General features: G+C 38.9%; 1 protein-coding gene across 4 annotated transcripts in view; it reads left to right on the plus strand.

Moving 5' to 3' along the window:
* Dennd2c (DENN domain containing 2C) overlaps positions 1–20468 on the plus strand; it is a 72768-nt gene that overhangs the window by 47954 nt on the left and 4346 nt on the right. For 3 of the 4 annotated variants that reach the window (XM_020178935.2, XM_074050701.1, XM_020178934.2), the window contains 10 exons: positions 3011–3055; positions 5126–5313; positions 9990–10099; positions 11812–11881; positions 12519–12596; positions 13169–13309; positions 13761–13909; positions 15034–15211; positions 17265–17306; positions 18392–18497. In XM_020178935.2, coding sequence (XP_020034524.2) covers positions 3011–3055; positions 5126–5313; positions 9990–10099; positions 11812–11881; positions 12519–12596; positions 13169–13309; positions 13761–13909; positions 15034–15211; positions 17265–17306; positions 18392–18497 — 1107 coding nt within the window. Of the gene's footprint in view, positions 1–3010; positions 3056–5125; positions 5314–9989; positions 10100–11811; positions 11882–12518; positions 12597–13168; positions 13310–13760; positions 13910–15033; positions 15212–17264; positions 17307–18377; positions 18498–20468 lie in introns of all 4 variants that reach the window. The other variant, XR_012439909.1, reaches the window with a different exon arrangement.

The following is a 20468-nucleotide window of genomic DNA, read 5'->3' on the forward strand; positions in this document are numbered from 1 at the left end:
TGTGTACCAGCAGTTCTCATTCAAGCTAGTTAATTGTATATGCCTGCTGTGTTAGTACAGGCTAGGGTTTACTGAATATATTTCAGCCAAAACATTTCTAACCTTCAGTTTTCAAATGTTGCAATATGATTTACTGCCCTTTCTCGATGATCATTATAGTTTTATGTGTTGATGTTATGGATAAGAAAGGGACAACCTAGTGCTTTTTTGATTCCTGAAGATTCTCAGTAGATTTCCTTTTTGGCTCCTACCTCCCTTAACCTTCACTTACTGTCTTTGGACTCAGGTCATCAAAGCCCATAGATATCAGTATATCAAATCCACTTAACTGATCTTTAGTAAGGTCTTTTCCAGTTATGTTGCCTTTCTTCCTTTCCCCTTTTCTTTCTTTTTGGATACTTCATAAACTCCTAAGAGGTACCTGGTGCTAAGTACCCAAATACTTTTTTGCACAAATAGTCTTTTGTTATTCATACCTTGTATGGTTTCCTTTTATAAAAAGGCTTTTCAGTGTATTTCACAGCTTTTTCAGGATCCACACAGAGAGATCCTCATAGCTCTACTGTGTTTTATTGTATAGACATAAAATAATTTTATTAGGGCCTGGGATGTAGCTCAGTGAACGCTTCAGTTCAATCCCCAGCCCCTCAAAAAAATGTTTTTTTTTTTTTTTAAATTTAGTTTTGGTTGTTTCTAACATTTTATTTAACCTATGGGGATTTAAGTTTTGTGTGTGTGTATGTCACTATATGTGTGTATGTATATGTACCTTCAAATAATATTTCAACATGTATCCTTTTAGTTGTGTTTTTGTACATTTGTAAGAATACGTCTATAAGATAAGTTCATAGTAATGGACTTACTTGATCAAAGAAGAAATGGATTTACAATTTTTATACTTACTGACATTTGTCCCATAAGCAGATTGCAACAGCTTGTTTCTACAAACAGCATTCATACATGCTTTTTCCATAATCTTCACCAGTGCTGTTTAGTTAAAGATTATTTTGTTAATAACAAGAGTGAAATTTGTATATTACTTATTATTTTAATTTACTTTTTTCATTACGAACTTGGGCAATTTTCATGTTTGCCAACAATTTATAAATCTTTTTCTATGAATTGCCTGTCTTACACTTTTGTCACTTCTTCTGTCATGTGCTCTATCAAGAAACTTAGCCCTATCTTCAGTGTGTGTACAGAAAATTTCCCAGGTTATTATTCACCTTTGGAGTTTACTAGGGAGTTTTTATTAGGTACCAATTTTGTAATGCTACATAATCAGACCTACATATGTTTTCACTTATGACTTCTTAGCTTTGCTTTTCTTGCTGAATTCAAAGATTTCCCCTTTCTTTGCATTTTTCTTATTTGCTTTAACTTTTAGTGTGTGGGTGTGCATGTCTGTCTGTGTACTGTTGAGGATCAAAATCAGGGCCTCACACATGCCATGAAAAAGCTATCCCACTGAGTCCCTAGAATTTTTTTTTTTTGTAAATTATCTATGTTCCTGGAATTAGAGTATAAAGCATTCCTTTGTTGGCTGGGGGTGTAGCTCAGTGGTAGTGTGCATACTCAGCATGTGCTCAGGCTTGAGTTCAATCCTTAGCACCAACCCCACCCTCAAAAAGACACAAAAGCCCCCCCAACACTCGCTTGTAAAACAGTTTAGTCCCTCTATCCTCAAGATTCTTAAAATGTGATCAGGAAAATAAGAACAACTCAAAGCAGTCTGCATACTATATGAATTCAGAGTAAAGTAGCAGTCAGTATGAGTTAGAGAAAGAGACATCATAGAAGAGGCAGTATGTTAATTCATAAGCTTACTTGATAATCTTTCAAAACTCCCACATTTTCTTATTGTTCTAAATTCATAGTCTTGTTGTTGTTAAGATTTTTGCTTGATGTCTTTTTTTTGTTTTTTTTTAATCTGGAACTGGGGATTGAACCCAGGGCTTTGTGCACACTCAGCAAATGTTCTACCACTTGAGCTACACCCCCAGCCCTTTTGTTTTTATTTTTTTATTTTTTTGAGGTAAAAGCTTACTAACCTTGCCCAGGCTGGCTTTGAATTCACCATCCTCCTGCCTCTGCCTCTGAGTAGCTGGGCTTACAGGTGTTCAATACCATATCCTACTTTTGTTACTTTATTTGGGAATATACAGAAAGGATTTGAATGTAAAAATAGAGTCTTGAACTAAACTTCTTTAAAATAGTCTGAACGACTAGTTTAATTTCTAGAACTAGGGCAGTGAGGGGAGTTGAGTATTGAGGTAGAGTGTAGAAAAAAGTCCTCTAAGTTTCAGATTGAACATCATTCTAAGTACCACAGTGAAGTCTCAGTCCATCCTGGTCCTTCCTTCCCAGGTTGTGAATCATCGCTTTGTCTGGCTCTCTAATTCTGTATACACTACCCATCTGTTAGTTAGCAGATTGACTATTGGTTTATCATGTTCAAGTAATCTTTACGTATCGTTAGAATACAATACATCACAGTGCCTACACCGTTACCTCACTTCATCTCATCACATAGGCATCATATTATCTCACATCATCACAAGAAGTGGAGTGAGTACAGTGCAATAAGACATTTTGAGAGAAAGAGGCCACATTCATATAAATTTTATTGCAGTATATTATTATAATTGTTCTAGTTTATTACTAGTTATTGTCAGTTTCTTACTATGCCTAATATGTAAATTAAATTTTCTCATAGGTATATATGTATTGGAAGAGAACATAGTATATCTAGGATTCAGTATTGACAACAGTTTCAGGCATCCATGGCGAGTGAGGTCTTGGAACATATCCTCTATAGATAAGGGGAATCCACTGTATTTGCTTTGAGTGACTGTCCTAACTTGACACAACTAAGGTTTGGAGAAAGACTCAGGTTCCTCATTACTCCTTACTCCAAGTGCCCAGGTCTGTGAAGGTTCTACATTGCTCTCATCCTCATGTATTTCCTCCTTTTGGACAATACAACTGGAAACTCTTCTTTTCTTTTCAGGTGAAACCAGTGGGAACGAAAGCGATGCCGAGTATCTGCCAAAGAGTGAGTGAGTCAGTGAGGCTGCTCCCTTTCTCGTGATGATCCTGGCAATGGGTGGAGTGACACCTGCCTTTGTGATTAAGCATGTTTTTTTTCCCACATGAAGTTTCATTTTGTAGGTCATTTCTTCATTTTGAGAACCTGTTGAGATTAGGGGAACCAAATAGTATGCAGTCAGATGCTCAAGAGCTTTAAAAATTTCCCATAGTGAAGTGAGGCAAACTCGTATGGTTCCTAGGATGGAATGTTCTTAGGGGAACAGTACAGAGCTGCATGCCCAGACATATATGCAGTAGTTTCGTGGCAGCCAAAAGAGAGTCACCCTCTGAGACAAGTACTTAACATTAAATAACTGATTTTTCATAGTAACTTAAGTATAATTACCAAGTGACTTTGACATCTCTGACATTGGAAAAGGAAACATCCATTTTTACTCATAGGCGCTTACATTTCAAATTACTGTGCTGTTTATATTAGAAGACAGAATGCACCATGCACTTACGGTGCTCTGTATATCTTTGTCTGATGAATTGTCACAGCAAGTGACTTGCTTCCTGCTTAACTGGCATACTGAGGCATAGGAGAATAGGAGACATGAATTACCAAAGCTGAGTACAGGGACGTTCCAAGCCTGACACTCTAATCTTATGATTAATAGTCTTGTGCTCCCTCCACTGACCTTCATTGCTTCAGATGTTTGATTCTGTAGCCTGACTAAAGGGGAAACTTAAGGCATCGCCAGGTTCAGCCTTGATGTATAAGGATGACTAATTTAGTGCTATTTATTGGTAATGAGGAAGGAATAATTGCTTGAGTTCAACTCAACCCTTTGAGGTAAGTAAAGTTTTGGCTAGAACACTGAATGTACTGGGTGATTCTAGGGAGCCATTTCTAGTTGTAGGTTTTGAGTTTTTAATATTTTGATCTATAGCATGACTTCTTTTGGGGAAAAATACATTATATTACAAAAAGGAAAGAACAGGACAGTCAAAGGATGTGCCTTTTTTGGCCTGTAACTCACAATGCACAAAAGACAGTCTCTGGAATTCTTAAGACTATTTTCTTTGCTAGTATACCACTTCCTCTAGTGGAGATTACCTCAAGTTGTTCAGAATTTAGAGATAAGTTAGAATAGAGGATAGATTTGGGGTTTGGGTGGTAGAGCCACATACTGTTTGAATAGTATGCTTCCTGCTGGGTGTGGTCATCCTAGCACTAAGTCTGAGGTAAGGGGATCTCGAGTTTGAGGCCAGCCTGGGCTACATAGTGAGACTTTGTCTCAAAAAGCCAATGAGGGGAAAGGGGGGAGGTGGCCCAAATAATGTATATACATGTAAGTAAATGTAAAAATGATAAAATAAAATTTTAATAAGCCAGTCAGTACAGTGCTTCTGTAATTTCATTCTTTTGAGGAATAGTGATTGCTTCCTCTATTTTTTTGTATTGCTGGGGATTGAACCCAGAGCCTTGCACATGCTAGGCCACTACCACTCAGGCTGTACCACTGAGCTACATTTCTAGCCTCATTTTTCCCTCTTGAATGTAGCACCATTTATTAATTAAGCACATATCCATTGTTAGTAATATTTGCCAAGGAGAGAAAAGGCCAGCTCTTCAATGTGAGCATAACTATTGTTTTAATGTTATCAGACTCACCCCTTTCTATACTTAGGCTTTGTAGGACTCAAGTTTGTTTTTTTTGCTTTTGTTTGTTTGTTTGTTTTTTAAGTCAAATCTTCCTCTCCACCATGACTCCCCAGCATTGACATTTATTGTCAGTCTAGCATTTTCCCACCTGTTTTCCATGTGCTCTGGTGTGCAGCCATAAAAGATAGAATAGCATAGAGAACATGTTAGCCATACGTAGCATATTGGTTAGGACATGGAATGTCAGTCCCACTGCTGGTCAGAGGAGCAGCACTTGCAAAGGTCTGTGCTTGTCCTCTGAATGCATCAAAACCCAAACTGGAATGTCTGTATGGCAGATACTGGGTGGTCAACATTCATTCAGCAATGACTGTGTGAAGATTAGTCCTACATGAGTGATGACTTCTAGGGCTGCTTTTATTACAGATCGCCACAAGCGCTTAGCACAGCTGCAGCAGTCTTCCAAGAGGAATCCTCACTACCAGACCTTGGAGCGGGATCTTATTGAACTGCAGGAGCAGCAGCTATTTGAACTTTTTGTGGTGGTATCTCTACAGAAGAAGCCATCAGGAACAAGCTACATTCCCCAAGTCATACAGCAGTTCCCTAGCAAGGTAGGTGCAAGGAGGCCAAGAAGCATTTGGGCAAGTTTCTGTGTGCTATGCAGATTTGCAGATTTATGTCCTGTCTTCCTGCTTGTTATCTCACCCAGCCTTTACCAGTACTGTATTTGGTGTAGTAGGTGGTAAGTGACTTGATGGCCTCTCACATGAGGCACAAGCTATAGGCAAATAGGGGGAGGAGGGACCAAGCTTATACCCAGGCCAGTTTTTTATATTTGGTTTTACATCTAGTAATTTGGCAAATTACAAAGCCTCACATCTCTCCTCCCTAGTGAGAGGAAGAAGAATGCTGCAGAATCAGGTAGTGTGGTATTACATGGATTCTGAGCCAGCACTGTATTCGCCACTTACTAGCATTGTGGCTGTGTAGCAGGTACTTAACCGTACTATGCCTGAGTTCCTTCATTTATAAAATGGGGTTGAATAGTATCTACCCATTTGAGCTACAGTAAGCTTGTTTTTTTCTTTCTGTACTGGGGTTTGAACTCACAGCCTCAAGCTTGCTAGGCGGGCAATCCATCACTTAAGCCCTTGAGCCACGCCCTCAGCCCAAGCCATTGTAAAGTTTAAATGAGCTAATTCTAATTCTAAGGCACTTAAAACAATTTCATCATATAGTAAGTGAACTCTTCATGTAATGCTATCTGTTGTTAGTAAGGACAGAATGAGATAACACATGTAAAGCTTAATGAACTTGTACATGTAAGGTGCCTCATGTAGTTCCTGGCACACAGTATGCACTTGATAAATGGTAGCTGTTATTATTAATTTTTTTTTGGGATAGAGTCTTGCTATCTAGTCAGAGTTGGCCTCAAACTGGCAATCTTGCCTCAGCCTCCCGAGTGCTGGGATTGTAGGCGTGCCCAGCTTTGCTGTTACTAACACTATTACTTGGTTTGTTCTTCCATTTTTGAAAAAAAAAAAACATTCATTCAGCCAAGTATTGTGGTGTACACCAGTAATTCCAGCACTCTGGAGGCTGAGGTAGAAAAATCACTGGTTTGAGACCAGCCTGGGCCACATTGAGAGAGCCCCTGTCACAAAAAAACAAAAATCATCCATTGGTTTAAAAAATGCCTACTGTTTTCCAGGATTAGATGAAAAGAGTACAAAAATATTAGATGATGAAAGTGAGAAACATTTTCTTAATCCCTGCTTCACAGAGGTAATTGAACTTGTGAGCAAATTGAACCCACAGATTTGTTTCTTTTGGATTTGCAGAGTGCTTTGTAAAAATGACATCAGTTATATACACATATGTATTATATGCATATGTACATGATTATATACATATATATGTATATATATTCATATATTGGTGGTGATGGGGTTTGAACCTAGGGTCTTTTGCATTCTAACCAAGCCCTCTACTACTGAGTTACACTCTTAGCCAACATCAGTGATTTTTGTTTTCAAATTTCAGGGACTAGGAATATCATTCCTGTGCAAGGCTCTGAGTTCATTTAATCTCCAGCACCACAAAAGAAAAAATTCAAATTTCACATACAAGTTTGTAGTTGTGCCTTTCCTGAGAAACTGGAAAGACTGCCAACACTTAACCTGCATTCCTAAGTGTCAGGAATTGACTGAAGCTTTGGAAAGAGCAGGACTTCATGGGTCGATGCAGTCACACAGTGCCGCTCGCTGGGAAGAGCCCTGCACTTGGTGTTTAATGCTCTGAAGTCACAGTCTTGATGTGCTTAATAATTTTATCTTGAAATTTATGTTTTTTAAATTGAACTCTGATTGGCCAGTTTGACTGTGTCAAGGTCTTAAGGGTTTGGTTCATGCACAGCCTCCTATTGATCCTGCTGATCCCCTGGGATGGGATTGCTAAAACCTAATCCCCTGGGCTCTCTTTCCATCTCCACAAAGTGACTGCTGCCACCTTCTGTCCCTGGAAGGGGCTTGGGCATAGGCATGGGGAAGGTTTAGGAATCAAGTGGGTGTTGCCCTGCAGTGTCTCCACACAATGCATGGAGACATCCCTTCCTCCTCTGGACTGGTGGTGCCACATTTACTAAGTGGACAACTTGGTAGAGGTCAGCCTTCCCACCATCCCCAGTCCACGTACTGAGTACATCCTTGTGTGGAACCTATAACCCCTGGGGCTTGCCTAATTGCCATGAGCAGACTGTCAGTTCTGCTGCTGGCCAGAGAGGAAATGTAGAAGCTAGTGGGCCACTTGTGCACTAGATCACAGGCCCCAGCCCCTGAGTGCCTGTGAGGGTCTGCACTGCACTCCCACCCCCTGCCATACTTGAGCCTAGGGAATATGACATTAAATAGCAAATAAAACCCCAGGACAGGTTGAGAGACCACAGGAGAAAGGACAAAGACATGCATTTTATATTAAATTTTTCCTGCTCTTTGAACATAGGCCCCATATTTTAATTTTGCACTGTGCCCCAGTAATGAGTGATCATTTTAAGTAGGTCACTTACTTGCTTTTCAACTTACGACTTACACTCTTCTCTTTTTTAAGTTATCTGCTGTTCACTTTGGGACTTTGGGTTTATAACCCTGAGTTATATGTTTAGCTAAAAATGTTAGTGAAACACAAGTGTTCTAGAATCTGAGAGGCATTTCCTGCATGGATTCTCACCTTTAAAACATCTTCAGCCAGGTGCCAATGGCTCATGCCTATAATCCTAGCTACTCAGTAGGCAGAGATCAGAAGGATTGAGGTTTGTGGCCAACCTGTGCAAATAGTTTGAGAGACCCTAGCTTGAAAATATCCAACACAAAGAAGGGGTGGTGAAGTGGCTTAAGTGATAGAGCATCTCCCTAGCAAGCATGAAACCCTGAGTTCAAACCCCAGTACCACGAAGAAAATTAAGAAAACATCTTCAACAGCACCAGCCATGGTGGCGCACCTCTGTAATCCCATCACTCAGGAGGCTGAGGCAGAAAGATTTCAGATTCAATGCCAGCCTGGGCTTATGGTGAGACCCTGTCTCAGAAAACAAAACATCTCTGTAATAAGTAAGTCCACAAGTTTAATTTCCCATGAAGTTCTTCAGTGTAGTCTGAGGGCACAGTGTCATAGTATATTGGTTAGGAAAACAATAGTATAATAGTCTAAAATAATATAATCTAGATAGCCTTGAGAAATCAAATTTCCTATCAGAAATTAAGAGGAGCTTAATTTTTTCCTGTGATTCTGATTAGTCTTTAAATTGGAGAGAGAATACTAAGCCTGAATGAATAGACTCAGAACCAAAGTACTTGGTCAACTCTGGCAGTGACTGGGGATGTCTCTAAGTAAACTTAGTACCTCAGAAACTCATCAGTAGGGGGAGAAAGCCAATCCTGAATAGTTCCCTTTTGGTCTCTGTTGTGGAAAGCCTTGACTGAAGATAATTGTGACTCATTTAAATAAAAATTATAGACTATGATGCAAGTAAAAATTTGCTACATGTGTTTCCTTTTTTTATTTTTCCTCTGAAGAGCTGGGGATGGGACCCAGGGCCTTGCACATGCTAGGGAAGTGCTTTCATTGAGCTACAACCCCCTCACCCTGATGCTTCTCTTGTGTGTGTTTTATGCAGCATTGGGTTTGAACTCAAGGCCTCTCACACGACAAGTATTCTGCTGCTTGAGCCACACTACCATCCCTTTTTGCTTTATGTGTTTTGTATTTACACACAGGCTGACCTGGATCCAGAGCCTCACAGGCTGACCTGGATCCAGAGCCTCCTATTTATGCTCCCTGAAGGATGACAGGCTCATGCCACCATGCCCAGCTTTTATTGTTTGAGATGAGGGTCTCATGAACTTCTTGCCCAAGCTGGCCTTGAACCTTGATCCTCCAGATCTCCAGCTCCCAAGTAGCTAGGATTACAGATGTGAGCTACTATGCCCAGAATTGTTCCGTTTTTTAAGAACTTAAAATCCATGTGAGTCAGAATGGCCATTTTTTTTTAAGAAAGTAGAAGACAGTAACTTCTGTTGATTATCTAAAAACAATATGATAGCTAGACTTACATGATTGTTTTATAAGAGGACAGTCGTACTAATTTCTGGATGTCTTTTGGTTTAACTAAATTTAGGCTGTCTTTTAAAGTACAATACCACACATTTACAAGAGTCTTCCATGCTAAAATTTTACAGGAAGTTGCAAACCAGTAATTTGTTAGCAAAAATTATATGCTAAGGAAAATGATTATATATGGGGTGAATTCTAAAAATTGTATCTTTTCTAAATAACATTCATCTGCATTTTCAAAGTATCCCTGATTATTGATTAGAGAATATTCTGAGCTGACTACATTTTGCTCTCAGTAATACTGTAGAGTGGATTTTTATCTTATGTGCTATGATTCATAAAAATACTGGGTGTGAATACTAGTGTGTGAATCTGAATTAAGATTCTGCCTCTAGATAAAAATCTCTTTTCAACCATCTTCCTTACATGAAATTATAGGGTCTCCCACAGGTGCCATTTCTGTTTAAAAATAGTATTCTTCCATCTGTAATGTTTTCAGTGCATCTTCAGTGACTTCCAGTCTTCTTCTTCCTGTTTTGTTAAGCAGTCCAAAACCACACTAAGAGAAACATCTGCTCAGGCTTGTCAGAGATCTCTTTTCCCAAGACCAGGCTGAGGTTTTTATTTCTGTTCTCCACTGTCATAGAATAATGTCGCATATGGTGTTATATATTTTCAGGGCGATCATGGCTATAAGCAATCCAAAGACACTGAAGAGAGGCTTAAAGTTATCCCAAAATTTTGTTTTCCTGATTCAAAGGACTGGGTGCCAACTTCAGAACTCAAGAGGTAAATGGAGTGCCTCTTCTGATTTCTATGTGTTGGAACTGCAAAAATAGAATCTGAGTATTTGAGAAATGGATAGAGCCAGGAGTAAACCATGTGAACACTGGCAGATGAAGGATTCACTGGGAGGAAAGGAAGAAACAAAATTAGAACATTTCCTATGTGGGGCTTGAAAAAGACAAAACAATAATTTCAGTGAGAAAGAGAAAACAAGTTTAAGAGTCTCTTCAGTTTGCCAGTTCTGCAGAAAAAAAATAGGTCCACTTTACATACAATAAGAAGTGGCCCAAAGTGGGCAGAAAACAAAAAATGACTTAATCTTTGGGACCGTAGACCTAGAAACAGAGAAAACAGAACAGTGCCTTAGCCTTTTTCTCCTTCAAGTTGATAGACTAGATTATATGTCTCACATGGAACTCGGCAGAGGGAGACTCCAGTTTGGGAGGTGTGAGTATATTGAGAAGGGAAACACTCAATACTTTCTTCCAGGTATTTATAGGAAATTACCATTTTAAATTAATAAACGATCATCATCTCTGAACTCTGTTTTTAAAAATAGGTAACTGCTTCACTTGAAACTAATTATTGAGCTGGGCATGGTGGTGCAGGCCTGTAGACTTGGCTACTTGGAAGGCCCATGAGTTTTAAGGCCAGCCTGGGTAACATAGCAAGGCCCTGTACAAAAAACAAACAAACAACAATGAACCCTAAAGTATATGTATGATGTTATTTAGACTGAAAAGCTTGATTAAGTGAAACATGTCTCATGCTTATGACCTGTTGGATGATAGTCTCCACCATTGCCTAAGTAACCCTGCCCACATTCAGACCTAGCTGCCACCTCCCATGAGCAGTTTCTTTTGATCCCCACTCTGCACTTCACAGCTGTCAGCGTTGATGCTTTTGTGTTGTCAGTTCCACTGCTGACCACATAACCAGATTCTTTCATTGTGGCCTGGCTTCTCCAGGGCTGGCTTTTCCCCCTAGCTTATTCATGTTTATTTTAGTATATTTGGAAAATATAGGAGAATAAATGAAAAGCAGAATTAGGAATCATTCACAACTTGGTTACTCTGTAATCACTGTAAATATTTTAGCATAGTCTTTTCCACACTTTATTTTGGCCATATACAGCTATATATTATTCATTATTTAAATTTGGGGGATTTTGATTATTATGAGTTTCTTTCTTGAACATCTTGGGGTGTTCTGTTTATAAATCATTTATGTTTATCTTTTGGCCCTGTTTCTAATGAGTAGTTTCTATTTTCCTATTGATTTTTACATATTAAGGATATAATCTTTTTCTATCACTGTTCCATACGTATGGCATCTCAGGACTAAATAGAATTTACAAGGAAGAAATGGGATATATCAAAATCCTTTATAGCTTGCCTATACATATGACTAAATTGGACAGTCAATGAAAGGAAAATAGGATTGATTGATAGCTAAAGTAGATAAATACGAAAGAAAACAGCACCAACGGCTTATCCCTTACCTGTTCACTCACTCCAGCATAAGGGAATATATTCTCAAGACCCAAACTTACCTTATGAAGAATGTGACTTGAAATGAATGTAATATTAATGTCTTCTCTTAGATCAAAAAATGATTGATACTGTACCCCAATTTTTGATTGTTTGTTCCCTGAGGAATGCTATAAGCAGTTGTTTAGAGCTCAAAGTAACTGTAACTATGGGCTATTTTTTCAGTGAAACATTCTCCTTTGTCTTGACTGGAGAAGATGGAAGTCGATGGTTTGGTTACTGTAAGAAGCTCTTGGTAAGTACCAGACCTATGCCACAGAGAGAGTTGATCAAAGGTCAACAGGGTCAGACTAGGAACTTCAGAAGGAGTTGAAGGTCTGTTTAGAGATCTGTGTATTAGAGAAGCTTTACACAGCAAGAGCAAAGTGGAGGTGACCTATATGGAGTGTTCCAGAATAGAAGGGCTATGATTTATTTCACTTATTTATTTGTTTGTAATAGAGAACGTAACTATGGACATAGTGGCTGAGTATCAGTGTGGTGTATTTGAAGAATAGAGTACAGTGAGCCAATTGAGGAAGCTCTGAGTTACTTGCCAACCATTTTAGGGTTTTCTTCTTGTTTAGGTGCCTCTAATAAACCGACAATAAATTATGCTGTGGTTTGTAGCACTTCCTTCATCCTTCAGTGATCACTGGGTTCAGAGCCTCAGGTGCTGCCTTATACTAAACAATATTAAAAGAAATCAGACATGGTGGCACAGCCTGGGGTTCCATCTACTCAGGAAGCTAAGGCAAGAACATTGCCTAGTCCAGAAGTTCAAGGCCAGCCTAGCGACATAGCAAGACCCCATCGAAAAACAAATGCTAAAAAGGGTATTAATAGTCCAAATTAGCAAACACTTGTGCTGCTTGATTTTTCTTTTCTTTTAGCCAGAAGGCAAAGGAAGGCGACTTCCTGAGGTATACTGCATGGTTAGTCGCCTAGGCTGCTTCAATCTCTTTTCAAAGGTGAGTGAAGAATGGGCTCTGAGAAAGTGATACTCTCTGGGTACTGAGGTTTTTGTTGTTCATGACTTCACTGGCCAGTGTCAGGTGGCATGGACTTCAACATGCTACTTTAGAAACGCTCCCTGTTAGTAGATAAGGAGCCACAGGCTTAGTGGCTTTAACTTAGATGTTGAAACCAACCACCATTGCTTTATTATTGTTATTGATTTGCTAAAACTCCCAGTTTTAAAAGAACACAGCCTGAAGCTTTTCTTGTCTCATGTTTTTCCTAGAACCTAAACTGCAGGATTTCACTGTCAGTGTGACGTCACTTACCCCTTCCTTACTGAAATGAAAAGAGGCTTCTCTTCTAAAAATTAGTTGATTTGTTAGTAACTTTTCTTGGGGACTGTAAAGATACCCCCAAAAGCTATGATGCTGTAGTGAACTTATATTGATGGCAAAAGCTTGTCTATCTCAAATTCTAATGCTGTTGTTTTCAAGTGTGTATGTCCAGTTTAGCAGTTTCTGTAATTGGATTCTTTTGTGTTTTTGAACTAAGTCCATAATGAAATGATACATTTTGCATGTAGATTCTGGATGAAGTGGAGAAGAGGAGAGAGATGTCTCCTGCCCTTGTGTACCCGTTCATGCGAAGTGTCATAGAGGCTCCTTTCCCAGCTCCTGGACACACCATCACAGTCAAGAGTCACCTGCCTGGAGCTGGAGATGGGGTAAGTTAGCTCAGTTTGAAGGCATTTAATAGCCAGCAAAGAACAGGCCTATAGGAGAGTAATACTTCTCTTTTCCACAAACTGCAAATAACATTTTTTATTCTCATAAGGCACTGAAGAAACATCCAGTTAATCTGTGAGACAGTTGAACTTCAACCCAAGACCCAAAGATTTCCTACCAAACATAGATTGGGCCCCCCTGGAGTGACAATTTCAATGTGATAAATGACAATTACACATGTTATTGTCAGATGGAATGATTTTACCAGAATGTTACTGCACAAAAAAGTAAGCTCGTAGACCATTGGCATTAGTGTAGGCAGCCTTAAAAACTCTTTGTAGCAGATTCTCTTTCCTGAATTTGAGGAAAGAATGAGAAGGACTTATCAGTGTTGTCATTAGGGGCTGTTTTCCAACATCAGCCCTCCTGATTCACATTCTTGCCTTTCAGTCAATTGAACTCTGCCGACCACTAGACTCACGACTGGAACACGTGGATTTTGAGTGTCTTTTTAAGTGCCTGAGTGTGTGTCATCTCATCCGGGTTTGTGCCTCGCTCCTTCTGGAGCGGAGGGTAATCTTTGTTGCTAATAGCCTCAGGTAAGAAAGAGCTGAAATATATTACTTTGTGCTGGTGTTTCTCTTGTTCTTAGTGTTTTAAAATTTGGGCATAGTAGGGTTGTGGACATGGCTTAAGTGGTAGAATGCCTGCTTACCAAATGTGAAGTCCCGAGTTCAAAGTCCAGTACTGCCGAAAGTAAAATAAATACAGTTTAAAAACAAATTAGGTGTAGTAAAAAAAAAATCTAGAACCAGTCCCTCAATTACCTACTGGCTAAAGTGACATGAATAATGCCAAATGTAATAGAATATTCTTTTGTATTAGGTTGAACAGTATCTTTTTGTAATAGATTTCTTTTCTAAATGCATTTTGCTTAAACTGTTGTTAAAAATTAGTTCTGCTAGCTGAGCACAATAGTTCACACCTGTATTCCCAGCTGTTTGGGAGGCTAAGGTAAGAGGACTACTTGAGCACAGGAATTCAAGGCCAGCCTGGGCACCTGCAACATAGCAAGACCTCATCTCTTCCTTCCTCCCTCCCCTCCCTTTCCTCCCTTCATTTTTTGGTGGTCCTGGGGTTTGAACTCAGGGCTTCGCCTTGCTAGGCAGGAGCTCTATCACTTGAGCCATGGCCCCAGTGCTTTTTTGCTTTAGTTATTTTTCAGATAGGGTCTCATGCTTCTGTCTGGAACTGATCTTGGACCATGATCCTCCTACCTATGCCCCACTCATTGCTGGGATTACAGGTATAACCACCATGCCTGGCTTGTTTTCTGAAATGGGATCCCACTAACTTTTTGCACATGCTGGCCTCAATCCATGATCCTCCTGATCTCTAGCTCCAGAGTAGCTTGGATTATAGGCATGAGTCACTTTTCTGGCTCGCAAGACCCCATCTCTTTAAAAACAACAAAAACTGGTATTTCTTTTCTACATGAACATTAATTTTTAGCATGATAAATTATGGAGAAGAGCTGAATTGAGACCAAGTATTTTCAGTAAATTAAGTTACAATTTTAAAATGTTAAAAATTAATGTGTATTCACAGGGCTGTTAATCTGTGAACATTATCTAGCATCTACTAGTAGTTCTTAAACATAATATCTGAAATGTCCTACATATGTGGCACTGTAAGAAACACCATTTGTTTGTCCTCTGCCTAGCACCTTGTCTAAATGTGGCCACGCTGTGGTAGCTACATTATATCCATTCACCTGGCAGCACACCTACATCCCAGTCCTCCCAGCATCTATGATTGACATTGTGTGCTCACCTACTCCATTCCTTATTGGAATCCTTTCTTGCTCCTTACCACAGCTCCAGGACCTACCCATTGAGGAGGTAAGACAGAATAAATGGAAACTACTTCTGCACTGGCAGATGAAGCTGACTTGTCTTTCAAGAGTATAGAATTGTTATTAACTAATCTGTTAGCTACTAATTTATTATGCCTGCATATTTTTAGTACCTTTTTATTAAAAGTGGAAAAATTCTCTAGTTCACATGAACCCAAAGCTCTCTTAATTATAGTGGTGAGCAATGAGCTCATTCTTGTGTTATTCTGAAGGATAGTGTTTTCTTTTTTAAGTCAGATATAAAAATTATTCTGGGTTAGCTTAAAAATTATTTTTAGCAATTGTTCCAAATAAAAAATGCTTCAAATATAGCACACATACAGATAAGGGCCCTAAACTAACAAAATATACAACTTAGCAAATTATCACAAAGTGAACACTTAATGTAATACAACATTGGAATGGATGAAACACTACAGCAATGGAGTCAGTGCTGGCACCCTAGAAATCCCCATTACACCTTCTTCTAATCTCAGGCCCCTTCAGCTTCCCCACAAAAGGTCACCACTGTCTTGACTTTTATGGTGTTCGTTTACTTCTTTTTCTTCATAGTTTTATCTGCTAGGCATGTGTCCCTAAACAAAGTAATTCAGCTTTTCCTGGCTTTAAGCTTGATATAAATGGATTCATATAATACAGTTTTTGTCTGTCTTCTTTGACTCGACATTGTGCGTGTAAGATCCATCCAGATTGATTTAGCAATAGTTGGATCATTCTAATTGTGTATTGTATTCCATTGTGTGAATGTACCACAGTTTTATTATCCATTCTTACGTTGATGAACATTTGAGTTGTCTCTACTTCAAGATTATTATAAATACTCCTGTTATATATTCTTGTACATGACTCTTATACACACATGCATCAAGGTTCTGTGGGTATATACTCTGAAATTGAATTGCTGGCTCAATTCAATTTCATACTTTCAACTTTAGTGAGTAGAATCAAACTGTTTTCCAAAGTGGTTGCACCAGTTTAAACTTCCAGCGTGTTTAAGAGCTCCTGTTGCTCCACTTCCTTGCCAGTATTGCCATGGATTTGTATAGTTTATCCTCCTCAGGTTGGTGGGTATGGAGTGGTATTCTTACTGTAGTTCAGTTTGCATTCCTGATTATTGTTGATTATGTTTATTGACCATTTGAATATCATCTTTTGTAAAATTTACATTCTTTCTTTTTAAACTGTATATTAATAAATACTACAAGGGGATTCATTGTGATAATTTCATAGATGTGTACAGTGTACTTTGAACAAGTTCACCCCACCATTATATTCCCCAAAATAGTGTTTGGTGGGTTTTACTACGCTATCTTCACTCAGATATATACCGTACTTCCATCCTGTTCAACCCGTACTGTTTCCTTCCCTTATCCTGTCCTTCTACTGGATTATTTTCCCTTTTACTGACTTGGGGGTTTCTTCGGTGCTGGGGGTAGAACCCAGGGCTTTACACATGCTAAGTGAGTGCTCTACTACTGAGCTACTCCCCAGCCCAAGATGTCGTCTTATATTCTGAAAACCAGCTTCTGTGTGGGCCTTGCCTTTTCAGTTCTTTAATGCAAAGGAGTTCTTAATCTTAGTGTGGTTCAATTTGTTAATATTTTCTTTTATGTTAATGATTTTTGTGACCTACTTAAATTTTTTATATTAGTGAAGATTTCTTTCTCCTTTATTAGTTTGCCTTTACTTTTGTTTCTGACTGCACCTTATACTTAATTTTCTTATGCATAATGTGAAGTAGCAGTCATTTTTTAATGGATACCTTCCTGTTCCACTTATTGCAGGGCTATTCTTCCCATACTACTCTGTTACATTGGCCTTGTATTTTTTAATCTACAGGTGTGTGCATCATTATTTTGTTCATTGTATTTGTTGTTCTGATTGGTCAGCTTTTAAATGGGCTACAATGTGGAGTAAATTTTGCTTGAAACTGTTCCCATTGCCTGAAAGAATCAACACCCATGGTGATCTAGCAGAGTGTAATGTAATTTGTCTGAGAATGTCTCTGGTTGAACCTGCCTGGCTCCTTTATTCCATAGGTGCTGATAGTTGATCTTTGTGCAGACAAGTTCTTACAGGAGGTGAGTGACAAAGATGTTGATTACATAATATTTGGGGATATAGGTCTCTCTGTATATAATTGAACAGAAAATACATGAGAGTACTTAGAGAAAATAACTCGGGAAAGACTTAGTTCCCACCCATACGTGAATTGACACTGTAGCCAATCATACAAGGTTGACCTGAAAAATTTGGCTTGGATTTATAGCTGTCTATCCCAAAGAAGGAAGAAGGAAACAGAATAAAAGTCATTCTCATTTGAAGTAACCATCCCCATAGCGTTTACTAAGCTGAGAATGTGGCTCAGTGATAGAGTGCTTGGTTTGCATGCACAAGACTGTGGGTTCCCACCTCAGCACCACAAGAAGAAAAGCATTGAATATTTCTAGATATTCTGTTAGGCAGTCAGAATCTAAATATGAGTAGTAAAACATAGTTTAAGCACTCTGGTCTTAATAGACCAAGGTGGCATATATAGAAAGTTTTAGAAATGGCATAATAGAAATTCAAATAGGTATAGTAGAGGCAAGTGGTCATTTCTAGTGGATATTGAAGTTAATGTGAAGCCTTCTCAGAGAAGCCCTCTGGATGTAAACTGTATATGGATTTGTAAGCATTGACACTGGATGAAAGGAATGAGAACATTTTCCAGGACTTGATCTTTTTTCAGAATCAATTAACTCATCACATTTGAAATAACATTTATTTAGGGAATGATCTAGGAGACATAGAAGGAGACTTGAAGATGAGAGATTTGGTTTAAAAAAGTGCCAAATGGGTGGGCATAGTGGCTCATGGCTCAAGTGGTAAAGCAAGTGTGAGGCCCTAATTTCAAGCCCCAGTACCGCCAAAAAAGAAGTGCCAAAAATTTGTACATGGTATATTTATTTTTAACTATTGTTTATATATATAATGTCCATATATATGTAAAATCCATGATGTTTGTGAGATACATATATACACACATGTAGAAAAGAGAACTCCAGACTGACTGTTCAGCCAAAAGATACACAAATCATTTGTAGAATTTGGGGAGGTTGAACTGATAAACTTTTGAGACTTTTCGCCTTGAAGCTCATACAGAATTTCAGTTATTTCTCTCAAGGTATCTGATGAAGATGAAATTCTGCCACCTAAACTTCAGGCTGCCCTGATGCAGATTTTGGAAGAACGAAATGAAATCTTGGTTCATGAGCAGAATTTTTCACAAGGTATGAGACAAGTGGGCCGAGGTCTTAAGGTTAAGGCAGTAAATATTTGTGGAATGCCCAACACTCTGCTAAAAGGTAGACAAAAGTAGCATTTGATTGCCTGAACCTTGAAAGTCTTATAATCTGCTTCCTTGTTGATCCTCAATATGCTAGTCCCCTTTTATTTCAGGGCCTTTGCACTTGTTCAGTTACATTTACAGAATGCTACTCCCCCAGATACCTAGCCAGCTCCTACCATTTCTTTCTGAATATCCATGCTTACATGTTTTCTCACGGAGTTCTTCCTTACTGTCCTGTTGAATTGTACCTCTTTCCCTAGTGCTTGCTGTTTCTTCTCCTTGTCTCATTTTTCCCCTACAGCTTTTATCCTATGGAATATAAGCTTCTGGGAGCAATGGCTTCATTTTGTTCTTTACCTTCTACATTTTAAACAGTGTTCAGTGTGTAAGTACTCAATAAGTATTTTTGAATAAATGGGCAAATATTATTTATTGGGTACTTACTCTGTACCAGGCATTATACTAAGCACTTAGCATACATTTTATTTTATCCTTATAGTGTCCTTGTAAAGCAGGTATCACTATGTAATCCCATTTTCGCAGATGAGAAAACTAAGGCTATTTACTGGTGGAAACATTAGGGAAGGAGCAGAGTTAGAGCAGTAACAAGCATAGTGATACACACTTACAGTGCCAGCACTTAGAAGGCAGAGACAGTAGGATCATGAATTCAAGGCCAGCCAGGATACTATTTGGATATGGAAGAAAAGGGGAGAATCTGAGCTCTCAGCCTGCAGCCTGGAAGGCATAGTAGATGATAGTTGTTAAGAATCACCTGACTTGGGAGTCCAGCATCTCCACTTACCACATGGGAAGACCCTGAACAATTTCTGTGACCATTTGCAATCACAGTTTCCTGAGATGTAAAAGAGGAATAATACCTACCTCATTAGACTATTATAACTGTAAAAGCACTTAATATGATACCTGGCACGTTTTAAGCACTCAATAAATTATCTTTATGAAATAATCTTGGTACATTATGAGATAGGAAAGTTGAGAAGGAAACTGATTTGGTAGGGAATTAAGAGTGATTTTGGTTTTAGGTATGTCTTATTTAATTGATTCACATCCTACCACATTTAGAGAAATGGAATTTATGGGACAGCCGAAATGATGATCATCCATAGACAACCTAAAAATGTAGAAGGTAAACCCAGGTGCTGGTGCTTTACACCTATATCCTAGCCCATCAGGAGGATTTCTGTTCAAAGCCAGCCCAGGCAAATAGTTCAAGAGACCTTATCTCAAAAATACCCAACACATAACAGGGCTGTTGGAGTGGCCAAAGTGGTAAGAGTGCCTGCAAAGCAAGTGGGAAGGCCTGAGTTCAGACCCCAGTGCTGGGGAAAAAAAATGTAGAAGGTGAAATATCAGGGCTGGAGATCTAGGACTGGAAATTACCAACATAGCTAGCTCTACCTCTGTGCCAATTAGCTTTTTATGGAAGGAAATGTTGAAGAGAAGTGGTCTGAGGACCATACTCAGGAAGAGGATGAAGAAAGAAAAACAAATGATTGGTCAGAAAGGCAGGATGGGAACCAGGAAACAAGGAGAGCATGAAGTTGTGAGAAATGAGAGAAGTGAGGAAGTGCTGAGCACAAATGAAGCATAGTTAAAGGAGGGTAAAATGAGAAAGGTTAAGTTTGTTTGGTTCTCACTGATGGCCTTTGAAAGAGCAGTTACTGTGAAACCTCAGATGTGCAAGCCAGGTTGCAAGATTCAGCACATTACGTGCAAGAAGAAAATGAAGGTCAGGATACAAGCCATTTGCTTTTTGCAGGTAATAGGATTGTGCACAAAAGCTACGAATGTATATTCCTAGCCTTACTCTCAGTCCTTTCATCTATGACTTCTCAGGCATAACTGCCATAACTACAGTCAGTGGTCCCGAATACACAAACTTAAATTT

The sequence above is a fragment of the Castor canadensis genome, chromosome 12 (assembly GCF_047511655.1).
Source record: "Castor canadensis chromosome 12, mCasCan1.hap1v2, whole genome shotgun sequence".
Classification (NCBI taxonomy): domain Eukaryota; kingdom Metazoa; phylum Chordata; class Mammalia; order Rodentia; family Castoridae; genus Castor; species Castor canadensis.